This window comes from Adiantum capillus-veneris, chromosome 10 (assembly GCF_014529385.1).
Source record: "Adiantum capillus-veneris isolate H3 chromosome 10, ASM1452938v2, whole genome shotgun sequence".
Lineage (NCBI taxonomy): Eukaryota > Viridiplantae > Streptophyta > Polypodiopsida > Polypodiales > Pteridaceae > Adiantum > Adiantum capillus-veneris.
The window spans coordinates 101,950,342-101,969,064 of NC_140940.1; the positions used below are offsets into that span (position 1 = coordinate 101,950,342).

An 18,723-nucleotide genomic window follows, 5' to 3' on the forward strand; every position below is an offset into this window, starting at 1 on the left:
TTGCTTGCCCAAAAAGCAGTTGCATGTGTTGAAGGTGAAGTGCAGGTCATCATGGCAGCAACAGTGATTAAGCAACCAAGGTACCAAGGGATGGAGTCATTGGCTCCCATTGTGAGCTACATTTTCGAGGGCGAGTTTCCAGAGGGCTTCACAAAGGCTCAAAAGAGGAGGCTCATTAAGAAGGCGAGTTCGTATTTGTTTTTGGAAGGTACCCTCTACCAAAGAGGAAAAGATCAAGTTTGCAGGAGAATACCGACAACCAAGGAGATTCCAGCCATTCTTGAAGGTTTGCATGAGGAAACGTGTGGTGGTCATTTTTCACAGGAACTCACTGCAAAAAAGATTTTGCTTGCCGGGTATGTTTGGCCAAGCTTGCACATTGATGTTCAACATTGGTGTAGAAGCTGCCACGATTGTCAGATTAATGGAAACAAGCGTCTGTTACATGGTCCACGTCAGTTAGTCCTTGCAAACGGTCCGTTTGAAAAATGGGGCATTGATGCTATGGGTCCATTGCCCAGGACTAAAAATGGAAAATTGTATATCTTGGTGGCCATACACTACATGACTAGGTGGGTAGAAGCTCAAAGTGTGGCAAGAGTGAATGAGAGGACAGTTAGCAAGTTTGTGTACACTCACATTTGTTGCAGATTTGGCACATTTTTGGAGATCGTTTCTGATAATGGTCCAGGATTTAGGAAGGGCTTGCTCACAGAAGTTTGTAATAAGCTTCACATTCTACATCGGCATAGCACACCCTACTATCCTCAATCAAATGGTTTGGTAGAGAAGGCTAATGGTATCATTGCAGGAGTCATCCGAAAGATAGTAAAGAACAAGACAAAGCTATGGGATGACTTCTTGGATGGAGCATTGTGGGCTTATTGAACTACCTACAAGGAAGCAACAGAGTTCACACCCTTCCGCCTAGTATATGGTCAAGAAGCTTTGCAACCCATCGAGCTCAATATTCCAACAATGCGACTTCATGGAAAGGTGGCACAAGGAGAAGAAGCAGCATGGGAAGATCGTCTTCTCACCCTAGCAGAACTAGAATGGAAACGGGAGGCGGCTTATGAGTGCTATAAAAGAAAGGCTATGCAAATAAAGGACAAGCTCGACAAAAAGGTGAAAGACAAAGGGATCAAGGAAGGAGATTTGGTGCTAAGGAATGATAATCGCCTTGACAATCGCTTTGATGTGAAGTTCAATACCAGATGGCAGGGACCATACATTGTCAAGAAGACCTTCAACTCTAGCTACTATCAACTCATGGATTTGGATGGCAAGGAGCACCCCAAGAAGGTGAATGGGTATCGATTAAAGCCTTACTTGAGTCGAGTTCTACCAGAGGATCTACAAGAGCAAAAAACAGCTACAATACCATGTAAGTCTTTGAGCTTGGTACTACAAGATGAAGATTCGACTAAGGCACAAATATCACGAAGGATCGAAAAACACTCTCATTGGAAGATATGCCTTTTGATGGTACATGAATGTACCATCATCTAGGGGAGGGCTAAATGATAGCCATTTTTTGGCTCTCATAAATAATTTTAAGAAGCCACTTCACCCCACAAAAACACCTTAGCACAATTACTAGGCTCGCTTTTTCATTGTAAATAGTGTGCGTGCGTTTAGGTTTTTATCATATTTTTTTTATATATCAAATCATTGAGCGAGTCATTGGGCTAGGAGACAAAAAAATAAATTTATAATATTACGGTCCTCTTTATATGTAAATATTTTCTATCAAATAAAGGACCTAAGTATAAAGGGTTTTTTTTTAAAAAAAATGGTGTGCATTATCAAGCCTAAGTATGCTAGCTTCCATTGCATGTCATTCCTTATACATATTTTACTATCATTCTATCCCTTAAACTCTACTCACACAAGCCTTGAAAAACCTTTATGTGACTTCATTGTAAAAATTCACCAATAACCTTATCGGCTCCGTCATATTTTTTTTCCATCCCTCCCAGTTAAATATTCACAAGTACATAGATTTTATCTTCAAATAAATTCCATGAATTACTCAAAGTAGAGAATAACTGAGGGTCCCTTCCCTCATGATTTTCCTCCTTTTATTTTATATATTTTTTGCCACCATGCATCCCATGTGTCCATTTTTCATGACTAGCTAGCCTATCTTCTTACCCCACAAGTATATATTATATTTGATACTTATCATATACCATACATGTGTGCAAGATCCTTGGAAATATTAGGTCATGGTTGATGTATGGGGGGCTCACTTGGAAGACTACAAAGGAAAAAGAATCAAATAGTGGCCCACTTCAAGCTTTATTAGGTGATGCACGGACAGCTTTTTGCTGGAATTTTGGCACCTTCTTATGATCCGAATTTGAGGATACTTCCAAAAGACAAAATGTAGCTCGTGAGCTGAAGTATTTTCCATAATTTTTTAGAAATTTTAAAGTCAAGGGTGATTTTACATGAAATTTATGGCCGACTTCCAAACTGCCACCTTATACACACAAAAATCTTCCTATTTCTCTCACCCTTCCACACACACACCTACTCACTCTTACAAACTCCTCCCTCTCCTTCCCACTCCCAAACCTGCAACTCCCATGTACTAATTCACCCTCTTCACCATTTCCACTTCTCTCACACCTCCATAGCCTTCATCCTCCATTTCTACACCCTTAGGTGCTCCCCTTTCTCTCTACATATATGTCCATATTACCATATCCTCTTCAACTTTCTAAAGAACTCCAAAAAATCAGCAAAAATCCAAGGTTAACCTCTGAAAATGAAGGCTTTTATCATGAATTGTCCAAGGTTTGAAGATAACATCGCTTCATCGACACGTGCAACTTTGCCATGCTGACCGCTTCTTCTACCGGTGCTGTAAAGAGGTGAATGTCAACTTCTCCAAAGCTTCAACCTCTCTTTACAAGCTTATCCTTTCTCTAACTTTGCTCATCATATATCTCACCATCCGGTGAATGATTTTGTAAATATTGTGTAGTGACTATTACTAACCACTAACAACTAACCTTATTGTAAAAAGGCACCCTCTACTATCTATTAGAGTAGGCACTCCCAAATTATTCACTCAATCCTCTCTCCTTTCACCCTCAATAATTCTCTTCCCTTGAGCCCACATCCATGTGACTCAATGGACAAGAGAGACCCACCCTCAATAAAAAAATAAAAAAAAAAGCATAATCTTTGATTTCTTCAAATAAACTTGATTAAGTCTAATCCTAATCGGGGCTTCTAAAACCTATAAATAGAGCCCTTCTCTCCCTTGTAAAATCATCACATGATCACACTACACCACACCATTCTCAACATAACACACCACTCTTCAAGCCTAGTTATGTAGAGTGTGTGCATTGTGAGTGCTCTATTCCATCACTACACATAGGTGCATGGAGCAGCGTGAAGTTAGTTATGCCATCTAGAGGAGTGGAGTGATACTATACTCTGCAATCACACTTGTAGCCTACTCTTGTCCATAAATAAGATTCATAGTTTTGGGTGCAATTGTATGCTGCAACTACGACTCTTCTCTCCAAATTGACTTGATAAGTTGGATCATCAGGTGGTTGAAGGTATATTGTCCTTGAAGTTTGCTGTGCCATTTCATGCTTGGTGGTTTGAGGGCTTGTTGAATTGTTTGCCTAAAAAGTCAATTGTAAGAGGGTGCTCGGTGAGAGGGCTCCTGTGACCCTAAGACAATTTGTGTATTGGCAACAAGGTCAAGTTTTGTGTTGTCTCTCTATTTCTCATCAAGCTTTGTGTGCATCTAGTCTTTAAGGCTAAGATTGAGTTGCTCATATCACGTGCGTCCTAGTTCGCATCTACAACTAGGTGGTGCCCCTTTTCTTGTTTTGTTTTTTACTGTGGGTTGTTGTTGTCTCTGATTGTGCTTGCCCCAGCCCCATTGGAGCAACACGGGAGCCTCGAAGGGTGTTTAGAGGCCGCTCTTCTTGTTGCCCGCCCCAGACCGCCTCACTATGCTAAGCAAGAAGAGTGATGATAAGTGAGGAACTATTTCTCTCTCCTATAAATGATTCTTCTTCATCTCCCCTACCCTCATTCCTTGCTAGCTCTCTCACCTTCAAAGGTGTTTGAGGCCTTGGGACTGAGTCTTGGGATAGTTAATGTTTTTTGCAAAGTTTATGTTATGTTCGTGATGCATGAATCTTTCCATCTTCATTGCATCACCTAGGTCACGAGAAGCACAAAAATTGTATTGTACCAAGACTCTCTTGATGGGAGAATCTATAATACAAATGCATTTTGGAGGGGGGACCGGCTCCAAGTAAATCCGGTCCTCAACTATTTTCATGCTCTCTAATACTCTCTCTCTTGCAAAAGTATTGTTCATGCCAAGTTAATTAAGTACTATGTTTATGTTGCTACCATCAATGAAGTTCACCCCCTATGTTCTCAAAGTAATCTCACAAAAATGCTCACTCTAATTCTCTTAATTCCGCTATCATCAAAGTTCATAACCCATTTTCATTACAAACTTGTGCCCACTGCAGTGTACTCTCAGGACTTTCAATCCTTGAGTTGTAATTTTCTCCCACAGTCTCAAAGTATTCTTGTAGGCTCCATGAGTGCCTTCTATGTATTTAGAGCAAGAAGCACCCACCCAAATTTACGATGGTCTCTAGACTCCATAATGTGTAGTAGAGTTGGCAAGCCTTAAACTGGTTTGACAAGATGCAAAGTGAAAAGAGCCTCTCCAAGCACTTTTGCTTCTCTCTGAAGTGTACCACATTTAACGAACATGTCAACCAAGGGATTGCCAAGCACATTATATTTTTTCAACAACTCCCGGCTAACAATATCAACATGAATTTTTATGCCCATATCATTATCTTGCGTAAAGCCACATGCCTTCAAGAAGCACACATATATGATTGCATCAGAAGAGAGGCCCTCGGTTTGCACGCGCTGAAAATAGCCTAGAGCTTTTTGGCCCAGCTCTTGTTGAACATATCCCGCAATTAATGCACTCCAAGAGATGACATTCTATCAAGCACTTTCTATGCCTTCTAACATGCACCCCATTTGGCATAAATATCGTCCAAGACATTGCAAAGCACAATTTTTTTTTGCTACAACTCGGACTAAAAATATCAGAGTGAGTCTTTAAGCCCATATCACCATTCTCCATAGAGCAAGATGCCTTCAAGATGCATGTGTAGGTGATTTCGTCTAGAGAGAGGCCCTCACTTTGCATTTGTTGAAAACAGCCTAGAGCTTTCTTGCCCTTAACTCTTGCAATCAATGCTTGGTGTACATATCAACCAAGGCAGTCACAAACACGATATCTCTTTCAACAACCTTGAGTAACATTGTCAATATCAGTGTGAATTTTTATGCCCATATCAGTACCTTGCATATAGCCACATGCCTTCAAGTTGCACGCGTATGTGATTGCATCAAGAGAGAGGCCCTTGCTTTGCATACACAACAGCCTAGAGATTTATGGCCCTCCTCTCGTTGCGCACATCCCACAATCAATGCACTCCAAGAGACAACATTCCGGACAAAAAGCTCCTCAAGAACTTTCTGTGCTGTCTGAAGTGCACCACATTTGGCATACATATCGACTAGGGCGTTGCCAAGCACGACATTGTTTTGCAACAACCCCAGACTAACGATATCAGAGTAAATTTTTAATCCCATATCCACATCATGCATAGAGCTACATGCCTTCAAGATGCACGCGTAGGTGATTTCATCTAGACACAGGCCCTCACTTTGCATCCGTTGAAAACATTTGTTGCCAAGGTGGGTGTAGATGGATTTTTTGTCGTTGCCTTTTGGGAAAAAATAATAATTCTTTGGTATTCGACATGGAAAATCGTGGTCTCTACATTCTCCAAATCGGTATTAGACAATCAAGGTAACAATGCATGTGATGTACTATGTGTGGGGCTTCTTGATGCTCCAAGATTGGGGTGATGAGAGTCGCAATGGAGAGCCCTCACTGTGGCTGGGAGGGGAGAGTGTGTAGGCTAAAGTCATGGGAGCTGAAAATGTGAGGGCAGATGCTAGCAAAATCTAAGCACTCTAGTAGTGTGTGGTACGAGAAAGACTCTGGAATTTGTAGTGAACATAATGTGTAGCCATGTTGTTGGTGTATCTTGTAGGGAGACTACCCGCTTCTTTCTCCCCCTGAGAAAAAGGGTCCAATGATCCTAGTACCTTACTTTGCATATTATTGGCACACCGTGCCTCTTGCACCATACCCAAGCAATTTTGAGAAAAAATTTGTGGCATTATTCTTATTGCCAAGTATTCTTGGGTAGTGACACTTTAATATGGTTGGGCAAGTGGTCACTTCTATTCACTGCATTACCATGAAGCAAGTCCTCATCCATGGATGCTACATTGTCATCAAACACTTGTTCCTATCTATCTCCATCACCCTTAGAAGAAATCTTCCTTTTTTGCCCAGACTCCATTACATAGCCAAGTCTATGTGAAGATGTTGCCATGCATCTTTTAGTCATTTTCTTTTGAACAATCTATCTCCATGGAGAACCGGTTGTTCATTGAGCCCAACCATCACTCATCACTTGCTCTAGCCAACTTGTAAGAGTCTTTAATTATTTTAATGTATTAGGTTTGAATGGCGCATTGGAGAATCAACAAAAAATCTTAGTCTTGGTGAAACAAAAGTAGAATGTTCCTATTTGAGCAATAAATTTTAAATCAATAAAGTTTAAGGCTCTTAAAAATCTTAGTACAACTCTAACAAAAGAAGATAAGAATATGTTGCTTGACATGTGATTTGTGGCAAAGACTCTATAATCTGCTTTGTCTCAACAACCAACAAACATACATCATCTGTTTGCATTTTTTGAGCATGCAACATATGGGTGTGCTTGTTGCACAATATACAATGTCTTTCCATTACAGTTTGACATCCTATACATGCATTTGTTTGAGCACGTTCATTTGCAGTGCATGATTCACACGTAACATAACATCCTATTTGAAAACCATATGTCACCTCTTTGTCACCATTCCTCTATTCAATAGCAATAGCAACAACTTCATTATTTAGACCGCTTTGCACACCATCATCCTCAATATCTAGGTTCTAACTGAACGGAATTTATCTTGATAATAAGGGTCTTCAATTACACTACTCCTAGGAACCATATAATCAGCTTACTCAAGGTTTTACCAAACTCTCTAAAAATCCTTCTGCCCTTTTTTCTTTGAAAGACTTTGTCCCTTGGAATGAGGTTTTAATATTTGTTGGCACTACTTGCTTGCAGAGAGTGATATAAGTGTGGTGCCTATCAAATGTTTCCACGTTTTTAAGGCTTTTAGAAGCTAGTCTAAGCCGCTTTCCAGAGTTTTTAGCAGTGATACTTCCAATAAAAATAGCCTTTTAAAGATTTTTAAAGCTCTTTTGCCTATAAAAACTTTCTCCATACTTTTTTCTCTGCAAAGCCCTCGATTCATGTCTTGTAACATGCTTATCTTCCTTCTGTGTGAACTCTCTCTACTTTCACACTCTTGATTGTTCTTTGCCCTACGCTCTCTGCTATTACAGTTTCCACCTAATCTATTAAGCTGCTTTCCAAAGTTTCTAGTAGTGATACTTGCAATAAAAATAGCATTTTAAGGCTTTTTATAGCTCTTTTGCCTTCGACAACTTTCTACAGACTTTGTGCTCTACAAAGTTCTCTATTCTTGTCTTCTCACATGCTTATCTTCCTTCTATGTGCGTGCTATCTACTTTCACACTCTCAATCATTCTCTATCGTGTCCTCTCTGTAGTTTCCACCTAATATTTTGCTTCTTTGCGAGCAAATCATCATGGCAAGTGGAGCATCTATGAAGGCACTGACATGTACAACCAACTCATGTAGTAGATGAAGCTATGGTGGAGTAGCAATGTAGATTGTTGTCTATAGGTAGAGCAGATGAAGCTACGGTGGAGAAACTGTCACACTCTTGATTATTTTGTGCACGGCCCTCTCTGCTATTGCAATCTTTTCTCGGTTTTCACCTATACTTATCCTTCTTTGGGACCAAATCATCATGCAGGCACAACATCTATGAAGGCATTGACCCCTCTCAAGGGCTTTAGATAAATAACAAGCAGCTATTGACACGTGGCAAGGTGACCGTGTGTGTGTGTGTGTGTGTGTGTGTGTGTGTGTGTGTGTGTGTGAGTGAGAGAGAGAGAGAGAGAGAGAGAGAGAGAGAGAGAGAGAGAGAGAGAGAGAGAGAGAGAGAGAGAGAGAGAGAGAGAGAGAGAGAGAGAGAGAGAGAGAGAGAGAGAGAGAGAGAGCCTCTTCGTGATGCTTTTCCTTGCGATAGAAGTACTACACATGTAGAGCTCCTTGCTTCCACGCATGGACCCTGCGCGCTTACTCGCCTACTTTCGATGTGCGCGGGGGGGGGGGGGGGAGCATTTTTCTCATGCCACGTGGACACACCACTTGTTATTTATCCATAGCCCCTCTCAAGAAATAGCTCATGGAGCAGATGAAGCGATGGTGGAGAGGCGGTGTAGACTGTCGTCTACGACAGTATCCAGAAAGAGTACAACAATAGGCATGTAGGCCCTATATGGTCCAACAACCTCTAATGAGTTCAAATTCAGCATTTGTTGTGACTCAAAAGTGCAGAAGTGTTTGCAAAGGACATTGAATGTATCTGGCTCATGACAAAGACCTTGAACATATATCAGCACGACCTCCCAAGAAATGCTGGCAGAAGCCGGACAACTGGGTGTGAATTGGGCCGAACTCCTAATTTGTTAGATGTAACTGGAGATAGGCCGAAAGGTGATCGCACTGAATGGCAATCACGGGACTATGAATACCAAAGCCGACCAAATTCTTCGGCTACTTCTTCTCAAAAGCCGCGCCCTTCTCAAAACTTAGCCATATCAGGTAAGGGGTCACAAACTCCATCTAGCCCTGGAGACTTACCAGCTTTCAGTTTATCAAATGCATTTTCTGAGCTCCCCTTCAGAGACAGGTGTTTCGAGGGAGATGGCCATTTCAGCAGGCACAGTCTTCCCTCTAAGCAAGGCTATTTGAGCCCTTGCTTCTTCCCTCTTGTGTGGCAAGAAGCTGTTAAAAAAGATTCTCTTCCATCCTGTATTAATACTAGGGTGGTCAAACTCCTCCATAAAAAAGGTAGCAAGGAGGAGTTGAACAACTGTAGACCCATTACCTGTCTGACTTCTATCTATAAAATCTTTGCTCTAGCACTTGCCAGAAGACTTAGCCCCTTAATGGACACCATCATTCGCAAAGAACAAAAAGGTTTCATTAAAGGTAGATTCATTCTGGATGCTATTATTTCTCTTTGGGAAGGCATGGAATATGCTTATGAAAGAGAACAAGATTTCCTTTTTTTCAAAGTAGACTTTGATAAAGCCTATGATAGAATTGAGTGGGACTTCATATTGCAAGCCTTACATGATATTGGTTCTGGTAAAAGGTTCATAAAGTTTGTGCATGTCTTACTTGGCAATGCCTTTGCTAAAGTAGCCATAAATGGGGATCTAACTCGTCTTATTACTCTCAAAAGGTCCATAAGGCAAGGGTGCAGGCCATAGCACCTATACTATTTGCTATATTGTCAGATGCATTAGGTTGGCTGGTGAAGGACCAGATGCAAAAGGGCTCTCTCAAGGGTATTCAAATTGCAGGCTCAGATGTTGACTTATGCCTTCAGATGTTTGCAGATGACACTAATGCTCTGTGTAAATTTGACCAGGGGTCTGCTGATGCATTTCTGAATTGTCTAAACACTTATGTCTAGCCAGTGGCTCTCAGAGTAATCATCAGAAAACAGGAGTTAAAGCCTCCAAAGGTTGAGTTCCTTAGACAATACTTGATGCAGGCTGCCAGATACTTCCTGATGGGCAAATCTTCAGATTGTTGGGCATACCAATGGGCTTTAAGGTATCAATGTCCCAAAGATGGGATTGGGTTTTGGCCAAATTCAGAAAAAAGGTTTTGCTGTGGCAAAATATGCAACCTAATCTGGCTACCAGATCCTTTGTGCTCAATCATTATATCCTGCCTTCCATTATCTACTACCTCTCATGCTGGAAACCCTCCAAGCTTCAGCTCAACCAGGTAATTTCTCTTGCTAGAATATTTCTTTGGGGGGGTACAAATGAAATTCAGAAGGTGGAAAAAGTCTCCTGGAACACCTGTTGTATGCCTAAAATCAGAGGAGGTCTGGGTATTCTGAATCTTGAAAGGCTAGCTAACAAGATGGCAGGTAAGTGGATAGCTAGATCAGTTTCTTCTGACGACTTCTGGGCCTTCCTTATCAAAAGAAATATCAACAAATTCTTAGTTCAGTCCTATAAAGCCTGGAAAAATCTTTCTTTGTGGGACACTATCACCTCCAATGTTAATCTAATTCCTACAGGGAGCCCCCTAACTATTGCACTAAGGAAGTCTTGGTTTGAGATTAGGAATAGCATGCATATTCCTCGGAATAAGGCCTTGTTTCATGATTTTCTGATGCAGGACTCTATGTGGATTGGGTACATCCCTCAGAAAACTGGAAGAAAGCTTGATATTAAGCCCCATAAATGCTTTAAAGCTGGCTTCCAAAGTTGGTCAGACCTATATGTAAATGGAGACTGGATCTCAGCTAAAATGCTATCTAACACTACTAATTTTTCCTCTGGTTGTTGTTCTGAGCTTCTGAACAGGATCCTTGAGCTTAAAAGTCTACTCCAATTGGAAGGTGCAACTAGGACCAAGGATGGGAAGCTTAAAGAATGGGCTTGGAAAGCCATCACCAACTATAGCATGGTTCAGAATTTTGACAAAGCTCCAAGAAAACATATGAACAGAAAATGGAATTTACAGTGGAATTCAAGGCAGTGGAGTTATAGATCCAAATGTGTCTGGAGCTTTGCCTACCCCATTAAACACAGCTTTCTTGCCTGGTCCATTCTTCACTAAGGTGTATAGACTGGTGTCAAAGCCCTAAAAGCTAAAATAGGTGATGGTAAATGCAAAAGATGTGAAGCATAAGAAGACTTATCCCACATTTTCTTTGGTTGTAAAGCCAATAAGAGAAAGCTACAGTTGCTACAGTTCTGTTGCTCGAGCCTGCACCCTCACCCCCTTATAGTCAATGAAATCCTCCCGGGAGAGTGTAATAGACTTGACATCCCCTTATGGAATCTGTGGAGAATGGAGTTCTTATGGGCCTGCTGGACCCAAAGGAATGAGGCAATTTTCCAAACTCGGGATGATCTACTCCTGTTTGGCCCTATCTTTGTAAATTGTTGGGACGCCTCTCTTCCTTCCTGTAAGGCACTGTTGTAATATTCCACCCTTTTGATATCAATTCACGTTTTCTCAAAAAAAAAAAAAAAAAAAAAACTTAACCATATATCCCTGTGCTGTCAAAACGTCACCATATATCTACTTTGTGGTGCATGCCCAATGCCCATGTTGAAATCCCGACTTTATTTGGGAGGTTACGTGCAAGATAAGGGGTTGTAGTTGCTATTCAAGGTTTCTCTTGTTTTTCATGTATGCAGGAGTTTGCAAGGAGTTCTACACTGTGAGAAGGCAGCTCAATGCATGCTAAGTGTCTACTTGATCAAGAAATTTGACAAACCGCCAAGCAGGTTCACTCCATGGAAATTGATCCAAAGACCAGAAAATGCTCCAAGGCTCTATTTATCAATGATGAGGACATATTCAATAAGGGCTATGGCTGTGCGTCTGTTGGGCACCTTTGTCTTCAACGGCCAGACTTTCTCTGACGACCACACACCCTTAGGAACGGTTTACGTTTTCAATACTCACTTGTCCTCGTGGTGATTTCTGTTATGGTGTGATTCACCCGCCAAAAAATTAATGAGTGGGAGGAGGAGAAGTGGCTGGTTAAATTTCAAGCGACGAAGGTGACGGAGATGACTATTAATGGCAGCCCAATTGCCATCGATAGTGACTCTGTTCAGCTTTGCTTCCAAGAAAAATTTGTTTTCTTTTTTTTTTCCCCCATAGAAACGCTTGTGAATTATATTAGAAGGGGCTATAAATTACATCTTTCGAAGGCATGGAAGCCTTGATTGGGTGAGTATACAAACTGAACTCATGGGGGAAGTTACAAGAAATAAGACAGATATACTTACTGAGGCAAGACGTCATCACCAATCCTTTTGGAAACAACAGAGAGACCGCCGGCCAGAAACCGATCAGCTTCATCCACTTTAGTGCCTAGCGCCATGGCTTCTTGACATAATTCTCAATCCCAATTGTGAGGTGGTTAAGGTGGTTAATATCTTCTAGGGTGAAGGAGAGTGATCCAAAACGAACAACCTGATATTGAAACCCCAAAGAAGCAATGTGGAGATTCGCTCTAAGTGAGACCATCTTCGTATAGTTAGCATCCAATTCCTAAAAACACATATCACGAAAAAGTATTCTCAGGCGAGGTGCCTGGTAAGCCATGTATTCCTATGTCTCCAAATGGCCCATAAAAATTCAGAACGGGCTTTGTTCCATGCTTTTGAGAAAAACCCAGTGTAATCACCTAGCAACATTTGTGTCCAGTTGGCAACCTTGCCCAAACAAAGCCAAAGTGGCGCAAGAATATCCTTGTTAAATTTACGATTAAGGAACAAATGAGCTAATGACTTGACATCCCTATAACATCTGCAACAAATTCCTGTTGAGAGACCTCCTTTATGAAGTTTTTGCCCCGTCCATACTGCTTTATGCATTATGAGCCACAAGAGAACAGGCTTTTTACGTTGTATAATGCGACTCCACAGGTGTGTAAATTTGAAATCCCATTGTTTTTTTTGAGAGGTTAAGATCCCACTTTTTATTTAAAGAGATTATTAATAACGAGTCAGCTGCTGGTGAAGTTTTTGAGGGAGAGTGACTGAGTTTGAACCCACCTGTCCAAACAAATGAAGACGGACAAACCTGCATACCAAGTTGAACAGTCCAAGTTAGATGCTATGGAAATTTATTGATCCTTACTAAGATGGTATCGGCCTCCCAAGGGGAGATGTCGTATTTGAGAATAATTTCATTCCTGGACAACCACCTGTGTTCATAGTTATCCCACAGATCAGCCCAAACACAGATGCCTTTAGAGCATGGCTTGACAATGGTGGGTTTGTGAAGCTCATCTGAGAGGGGGACATAGGGGAGTGACCACCAAATTGAGTCCTGGGAAACACAGTAAAACCAGAATTTGCCTTCGCGGTTAAGATGAAGCTCACCTCTGTATTCAGTCCAAACTCTCCAAAGAGAATTAAAGAGACCATAACCCTTAATTTTGACTTTAAAATGACTGAAGAAGAGTGTGGTCCATGGGAGGTTCTTTACTTTGGGGAAGAAGCCTTCAACATAGCCAAGTGGGGGATGCCTCAGAAGGAGAATTGCCCACTCGTCCAAGGGATTGCTTAAAGCTCTCACCATTAACTTGACAGCGAGCTTGTCCGCTTTAGCTATGATGTTCACAACACCCAGCCCACCTGACGACTTGGGAAGGGTAACCATGCCCCATTTTACTTTAGCAGACTTCTTCCTAAGAGGGTCTCCTGACCAGAGAAAGTTCCTACAAACCGTGGTGATGTCTTTGAGTTGGTCATTAGGAGGTCGTCAGCAGGAGAGGAAATACAAGACATAAGCAGTAATAAAATGGTTGATGACAATAAATCTTCCTGCAAGCGAAGATTGTAGACCAGACCACTGTTGAAGCTTGTTTTTAAATTGCGCAATAACCCAATCCCAACGTTGTTTGAGGGTAATCTTGAAGCCTAATTTGTTTCTTCTTTGATCTTCATCTGCGGAAAATGCTAGTTAATGTCGGACTCTAGGGGATGTGGCACCCTCTAGAGTTGTCCACATGAAGCTCGGAATGTACACTCTTGGTGGAGTTTTGTGAAGTGTCAATCAATCGACCAAGAAAAAGGTGGTGTGCTGCCAAAGTAGGGCATAAAAGATCATGTTGAAGCTTTTTTTGTGAAGGCTTGGCCTCCAATGGGGTGCAATTGAAGGGGAGGGAGCCACGTGGCCCGGCTTTGATCCCACATGCACGGAACAAAAACAGGGACACATGCTATGTAGCCAAGGGACATATATTCTAAGGGTACAATGTGGAGAGAGAGGAGCTTGGAGCTTCAGTGGTTATGGAGTCAACGATAGCGGCTCTATGTTGGCTTTCATGGTGGTGCTCGCGGCCCTGCAGGTAGCGCGGCGCTCGTCTTTTTCCTGGAGAAGGCAGCACACAAGGCGGACACACAACCGGCACCACTGAGGATGCTCGCAATGCGTATGTGGGAGCGAGCCGGAGGGCAGTTTCCCACGGGCCCAAGGCCCTTCTTTTGACTGTAAGGGCAACGGGCCCCCCCCCCCCCCCCCCCCCCCCCCCCCCCCACACTAGCGACCTCGCTAATGCCTTGGGGTAGGGGAGGTTTTATATGAGGGTGAGAGAGAGGAGGTAGCCCTAGCAAAACAATCAAAGAGCGAGCCAAGATAGGGAACGAATCCCATGCAAAGGGGAAATGAAAGGGTTCAAAAGGCGAGACAAACAAGGGGCAGCCCGAGAGTGGGGGTAAAGAGAAAGAGTAAGGGAAAAGGAGGAAGCCCAAAGGGTAGAAGAGCAAGCAGTCAAGAAGTCAAGAGCATTGCAAGATTGTCCAAAGGAGCTCCAAATTGGCCGGGTAAAGAGGACCAAGCAAGAGCAAACTCAAAGGTAAGCCAAAGGGGAAGTGCAATCTAAGCCTCCCCAAAGGGTAAAAATAAAGAAGAATACATAAATAACAAAAAAGTTCCTAGGGGCAATAGCGACGTCGCTAAATGCCCCCCCCAAGTGCAAAGAGAGCAAAAGAGAGTAGAGGAAAGCAAGGTGGCTACCTCCTCCCAAAGTTACCAAATGTGAATGACAGATGGACCAATGAGAGGCCAGTTTCTAAAGGTGAAGGCCCTCCACTATAAAAGTCATTTGTTAGTCAAATTAGGGTTTTTTTTTGTGCCGTTTGGAGCCTGCAAAGGAGAGTTCTTTCATAGAGGAGTGTGCCTGTCAACTCCCTTTGTACTTTTTCTTGAAAATGGCCATGGTGATGGCAGTGAAAGCCTTTGTACATGCCTTTTGAAGTGTAATCGAGCCACTATTACCCCATTTTGTTGTCGCTTCCCCTTCCCCCCTTCTCTTTCTCCTACTCTTGTGTTTCCCCTCGGTTCCGGCAGTGTGGATGCATGTGCCCCTCGGGATCGATGATGTTATGTGTGACACAGTGAGATTGAGCGGCTGTGTGTGTGTGTGTAAGGGTGGAGGCAGATCGTGGCAGTAGGTGTGCGTTGTGTGGTAGATTTGTGGAGTGTGTGAGCAGTGAAAAAGAGCAGGCGGTGGTCTGCTAGTGTAAAGAGTGTTTTTTTAAGGTGTTTTTTGAGAGGATAGGGGTGTTGTGGATACCCTGAGCTATAGATAGGCCTTTGTTGTTGTGTTGGGTGTGTTCCCCCATTCCCCCTCTCCAACGGGTGAACAAAATGGAGATGAGCTAGGCCTAACCATGCCCTTCTCAACTAACTCATGCACTTGCCACATAATCTCCTCTTGTTGAGCTTGAGAAACTCTATAAGGAGGTTTATTAGGCGGTGAATTTCGTAGAATAAGTTCAATTGCATGGTCATCATTGCCTCATTTAGGAGGTAGTTCACAATGGATGTCGTCAATGAAAACATCTTGAAACCCCTTGAGAATGTCAGGACAAGGGTCCTGTAGCCTAAGAACTAGGATGGTCATGGACTACGGCCAAGGGTCGGGCTAGACAATGTGGACAGGGGATCCGTCTAGGGCAAGGGGCTAGGAGCCCACCTATATAAAGGGAGGTTGGGAGGAGGATCTTCAGTCTAGTTTCCCCTAGTTCTTACACTGGTATCAGAGCTTAGGTCTCTCTTCCACTCTCTCTCTAGGAGTGGACACTTTTGGCTCCTAAAAATAGGACCTTTAGGTGAGAACCGTGGCCTTTGTAAGGCTTTTCCAAAAATAGCCAGAGGACTGCCTAAATGGGGTAACTCTTCTCGTTTGGAAACGAAGCTATGGTGCACGAATTTCTATGTGCTTGGGCTTGAAGGAAGCGCCCTGGGGAGGAAGGGGTTTTGCCAAGATCTCGTGACCGTATCCGGCCTGAGCAAGCTACACACTCTTCCCTTGTGAGCTCGCGATGCTGCAACACGCTGCCGGCATTGTTTTGCTTCAAAAAACCCTTTATTTTCACATTGCAAGGCAATTTGGACATTGGTTTTGAGACTTGGCCATTGTTAGTGGCCCTTCCACAAGCAATGAGGCAAGTCAAGGCAACACAAGCAACGCAGAGCAAGCAACAAGAGCACTCGGCTTTCCATCGAGTCTCACGACGTACGGCTACGCTCAGTTATTGCAGAGAATTCCAGAAACCTTCATATTTATACAGTAGCGACACTTTCAGTTGGCGTTTATACAACATAATCGTCCGCTGATTAAGTAAGCTTTCAATAATCAACCTTCTTCGCAATGGTGACGCTTCAACCATCTACCCTACACGATTTCAGTCGTCTGGTGGGCCACGGGCAATTGTGTGAAGTCCGTTTTTTACGTCTTTTTTGCAAATTCTTCTTGTTACGACGGTCAGGTGCTACGACGCACAAGTGGAGTTAGATATACTTGGCAAGTACTACCAACATCAGGTATTTTTTTTCGGAGTTCGCTTTCTACGTCGATTGTACAAGTTGTTTCTTCTACAACCGACAGCTTGTCGGAGTCCACGCCGGTGGTAACGGCCGATTAACTGAACAACCACGGATCCAAGAACGTCTTGGGATTCGGGTTCAATTCTTTCCCACTTCAATCACGACTTGATTTGACAAAAAATTTATATCTTCTACTTAGCGTAGTGCATACTACGGCTGCGAGCCTTTCTGCAATCCGAGGTATTGTTTTCTCCTTTGATCGCACAACACGTTTTTGCCATGAATGCGGAAGTTGATGATCAACACATATTTGATTTTGAATACCTGGAATTGGCTCCACCTGTGGATGTCATGGGGACGGATACTCTCACGGAGGGTACCATCGTGGCCACAGGGATGGATGGTGCAAACCCAGGTGATCTATCTCTGTCTCCTCATTTATCAACCCCTCCTCCTCAGAGCGTGTTTGATATTCTAGAGGATGACAATCAATTGCCGGATGCCAGGGAGTTTGTCACTCAACCGGTATTGGCAAACTTTTGATGCCCGATTTTGCAAGCTCGCTTTAAGGGTTCAAATATTGGTTACGCAAGTAGAAAATCTTACACAACTCATTTACAGAATGCTACTAGAATCAGCTCCCCACTTGCCATCAACCCAAGGGGTTGTCAATCTACCATTTATGACCAAAGAGGTCCAACATGTCCAAAATAATTTGGTTGTCAGAACAAATCTGGGCACGACCAACGTGGTCAGGAAGCGACTATCATCATCCGACTTTCAACGTGAAAAATATCAAAAATTATGCTTTATTTTCTTAGGAACGCATCAAAAAAAGCAGTGTCCACATGTCCGACAAACATAAACATGATGCATTAGGTAGTGATTCGACATAAACTCCAGTTTTGGTGCAAGGCACAGTAGTTATATGTCTTTATAAGTGCATGTGACCTTTTCAGAGTATTGCCCATTTTTTTTCCAATTGGGTAGGATTATGCCCTAATTTCTTTTCTGAAATAATCATTTTGGTACAACCAATTTCACGTGCAACACGGTTTCTAAATCGTGTTACCATTGACTTGGGGCCAAGAGCAGTGGCAACCAAGTTTAGGGCATCTACATTGATCAGAACCTCATTTCACAGACTCACTACCAGTCCTGTCGGTACAAGAAATTTATTTCATAGAATCACTACCACTCCAATGGATGCAACACATTTTTGGTATTAACTTTTTACGGTAGCCACGGGCTTCCACTTTTGTATGCAAGGCATGCTAGCCGGGAGGAATGACCTCCACCACTTCATGGATTACGCTTCCGCTATCACACTCGCAAATCTGTCAAGGATAGAATCAGTGACGCATTGTTTCAAATGATTGTCGGTTGTTATTAACCACACTAAAAGGAAACCTAAATCTAGGACTTATTTCATGGGCAAAGTGCCAATGCTAAGTCGTCCTCATACAATCACGACCCTTGCAAGCTAGGTGGATTGGAATGAGTTTTTTGTTACCTCTCCCATCAACAGAGTCATACCGGACAACTGGGGAATGCTTATACGATAAGCTGCGAGTCAGGCATATGATGCGTAAGAGCACATAGCTTAGGCACACACTCTAAAATCTTAAGGAATGTTCCTCAGCCCAGCATGCTCTTCTTTTCGTTCTTCATCTCTTTCTCTAAAAGAACAAAATGAAAATTTTCTACGAAGTTTTTGTTACATGTTTCACTAGTGAGTTCTCCTGAGCCAAGATGCTCTAAAACTCTCAGCTAGAAATTGGGCAAGGTTCCATCCACATTAGTCTTCATCGGTTCGATGATTGAACACTAATTGCCATGAGGGATATGAACCATGCACGCTGGCTAAGAGCCGTTGCTAAATCTAGGGTAAGATCCACTTGTTGGTATTCCTTGGATGACAGTTCTCAAGATCGAACATCTCTACCCAGTGGAGTACACATTGACGTTAATTGACAAGCAAGCGTCTTGTCATTACGGATGTCATTATGGATGTTTAGGGTGT

General features: G+C 42.6%; 1 protein-coding gene across 1 annotated transcript; it reads right to left on the minus strand.

Moving 5' to 3' along the window:
- Positions 1-4,686: 4,686 nt before the first annotated feature.
- LOC147449364 (pentatricopeptide repeat-containing protein At2g13600-like) lies at positions 4,687-5,757 on the minus strand. Its single transcript, XM_086521548.1, has 2 exons — positions 5,463-5,757; positions 4,687-4,949 (listed from the first exon to the last, which is right to left on the minus strand). The coding sequence occupies exons 1-2, from the start codon at positions 5,755-5,757 to the stop codon at positions 4,687-4,689; spliced, it is 558 nt and encodes a 185-aa protein (XP_086377674.1).
- Between the last annotated feature and the right edge of the window lie 12,966 nt (positions 5,758-18,723).

What these genes read in the sequence shown, in the direction of transcription:
- LOC147449364 (XM_086521548.1), bottom strand. Translation starts at nt 5,757, where the DNA reads ATGCAAAGTGAGGGCCTGTGTCTAGATGAAATCACCTACGCGTGCATC. An exon ending in GGGCCATAAATCTCTAGGCT is followed by an intron (nt 4,950 to 5,462) that starts GTTGTGTATGCA and finishes AAAAAGCTCTAG; the next exon opens with GCTATTTTCAGCGCGTGCAA.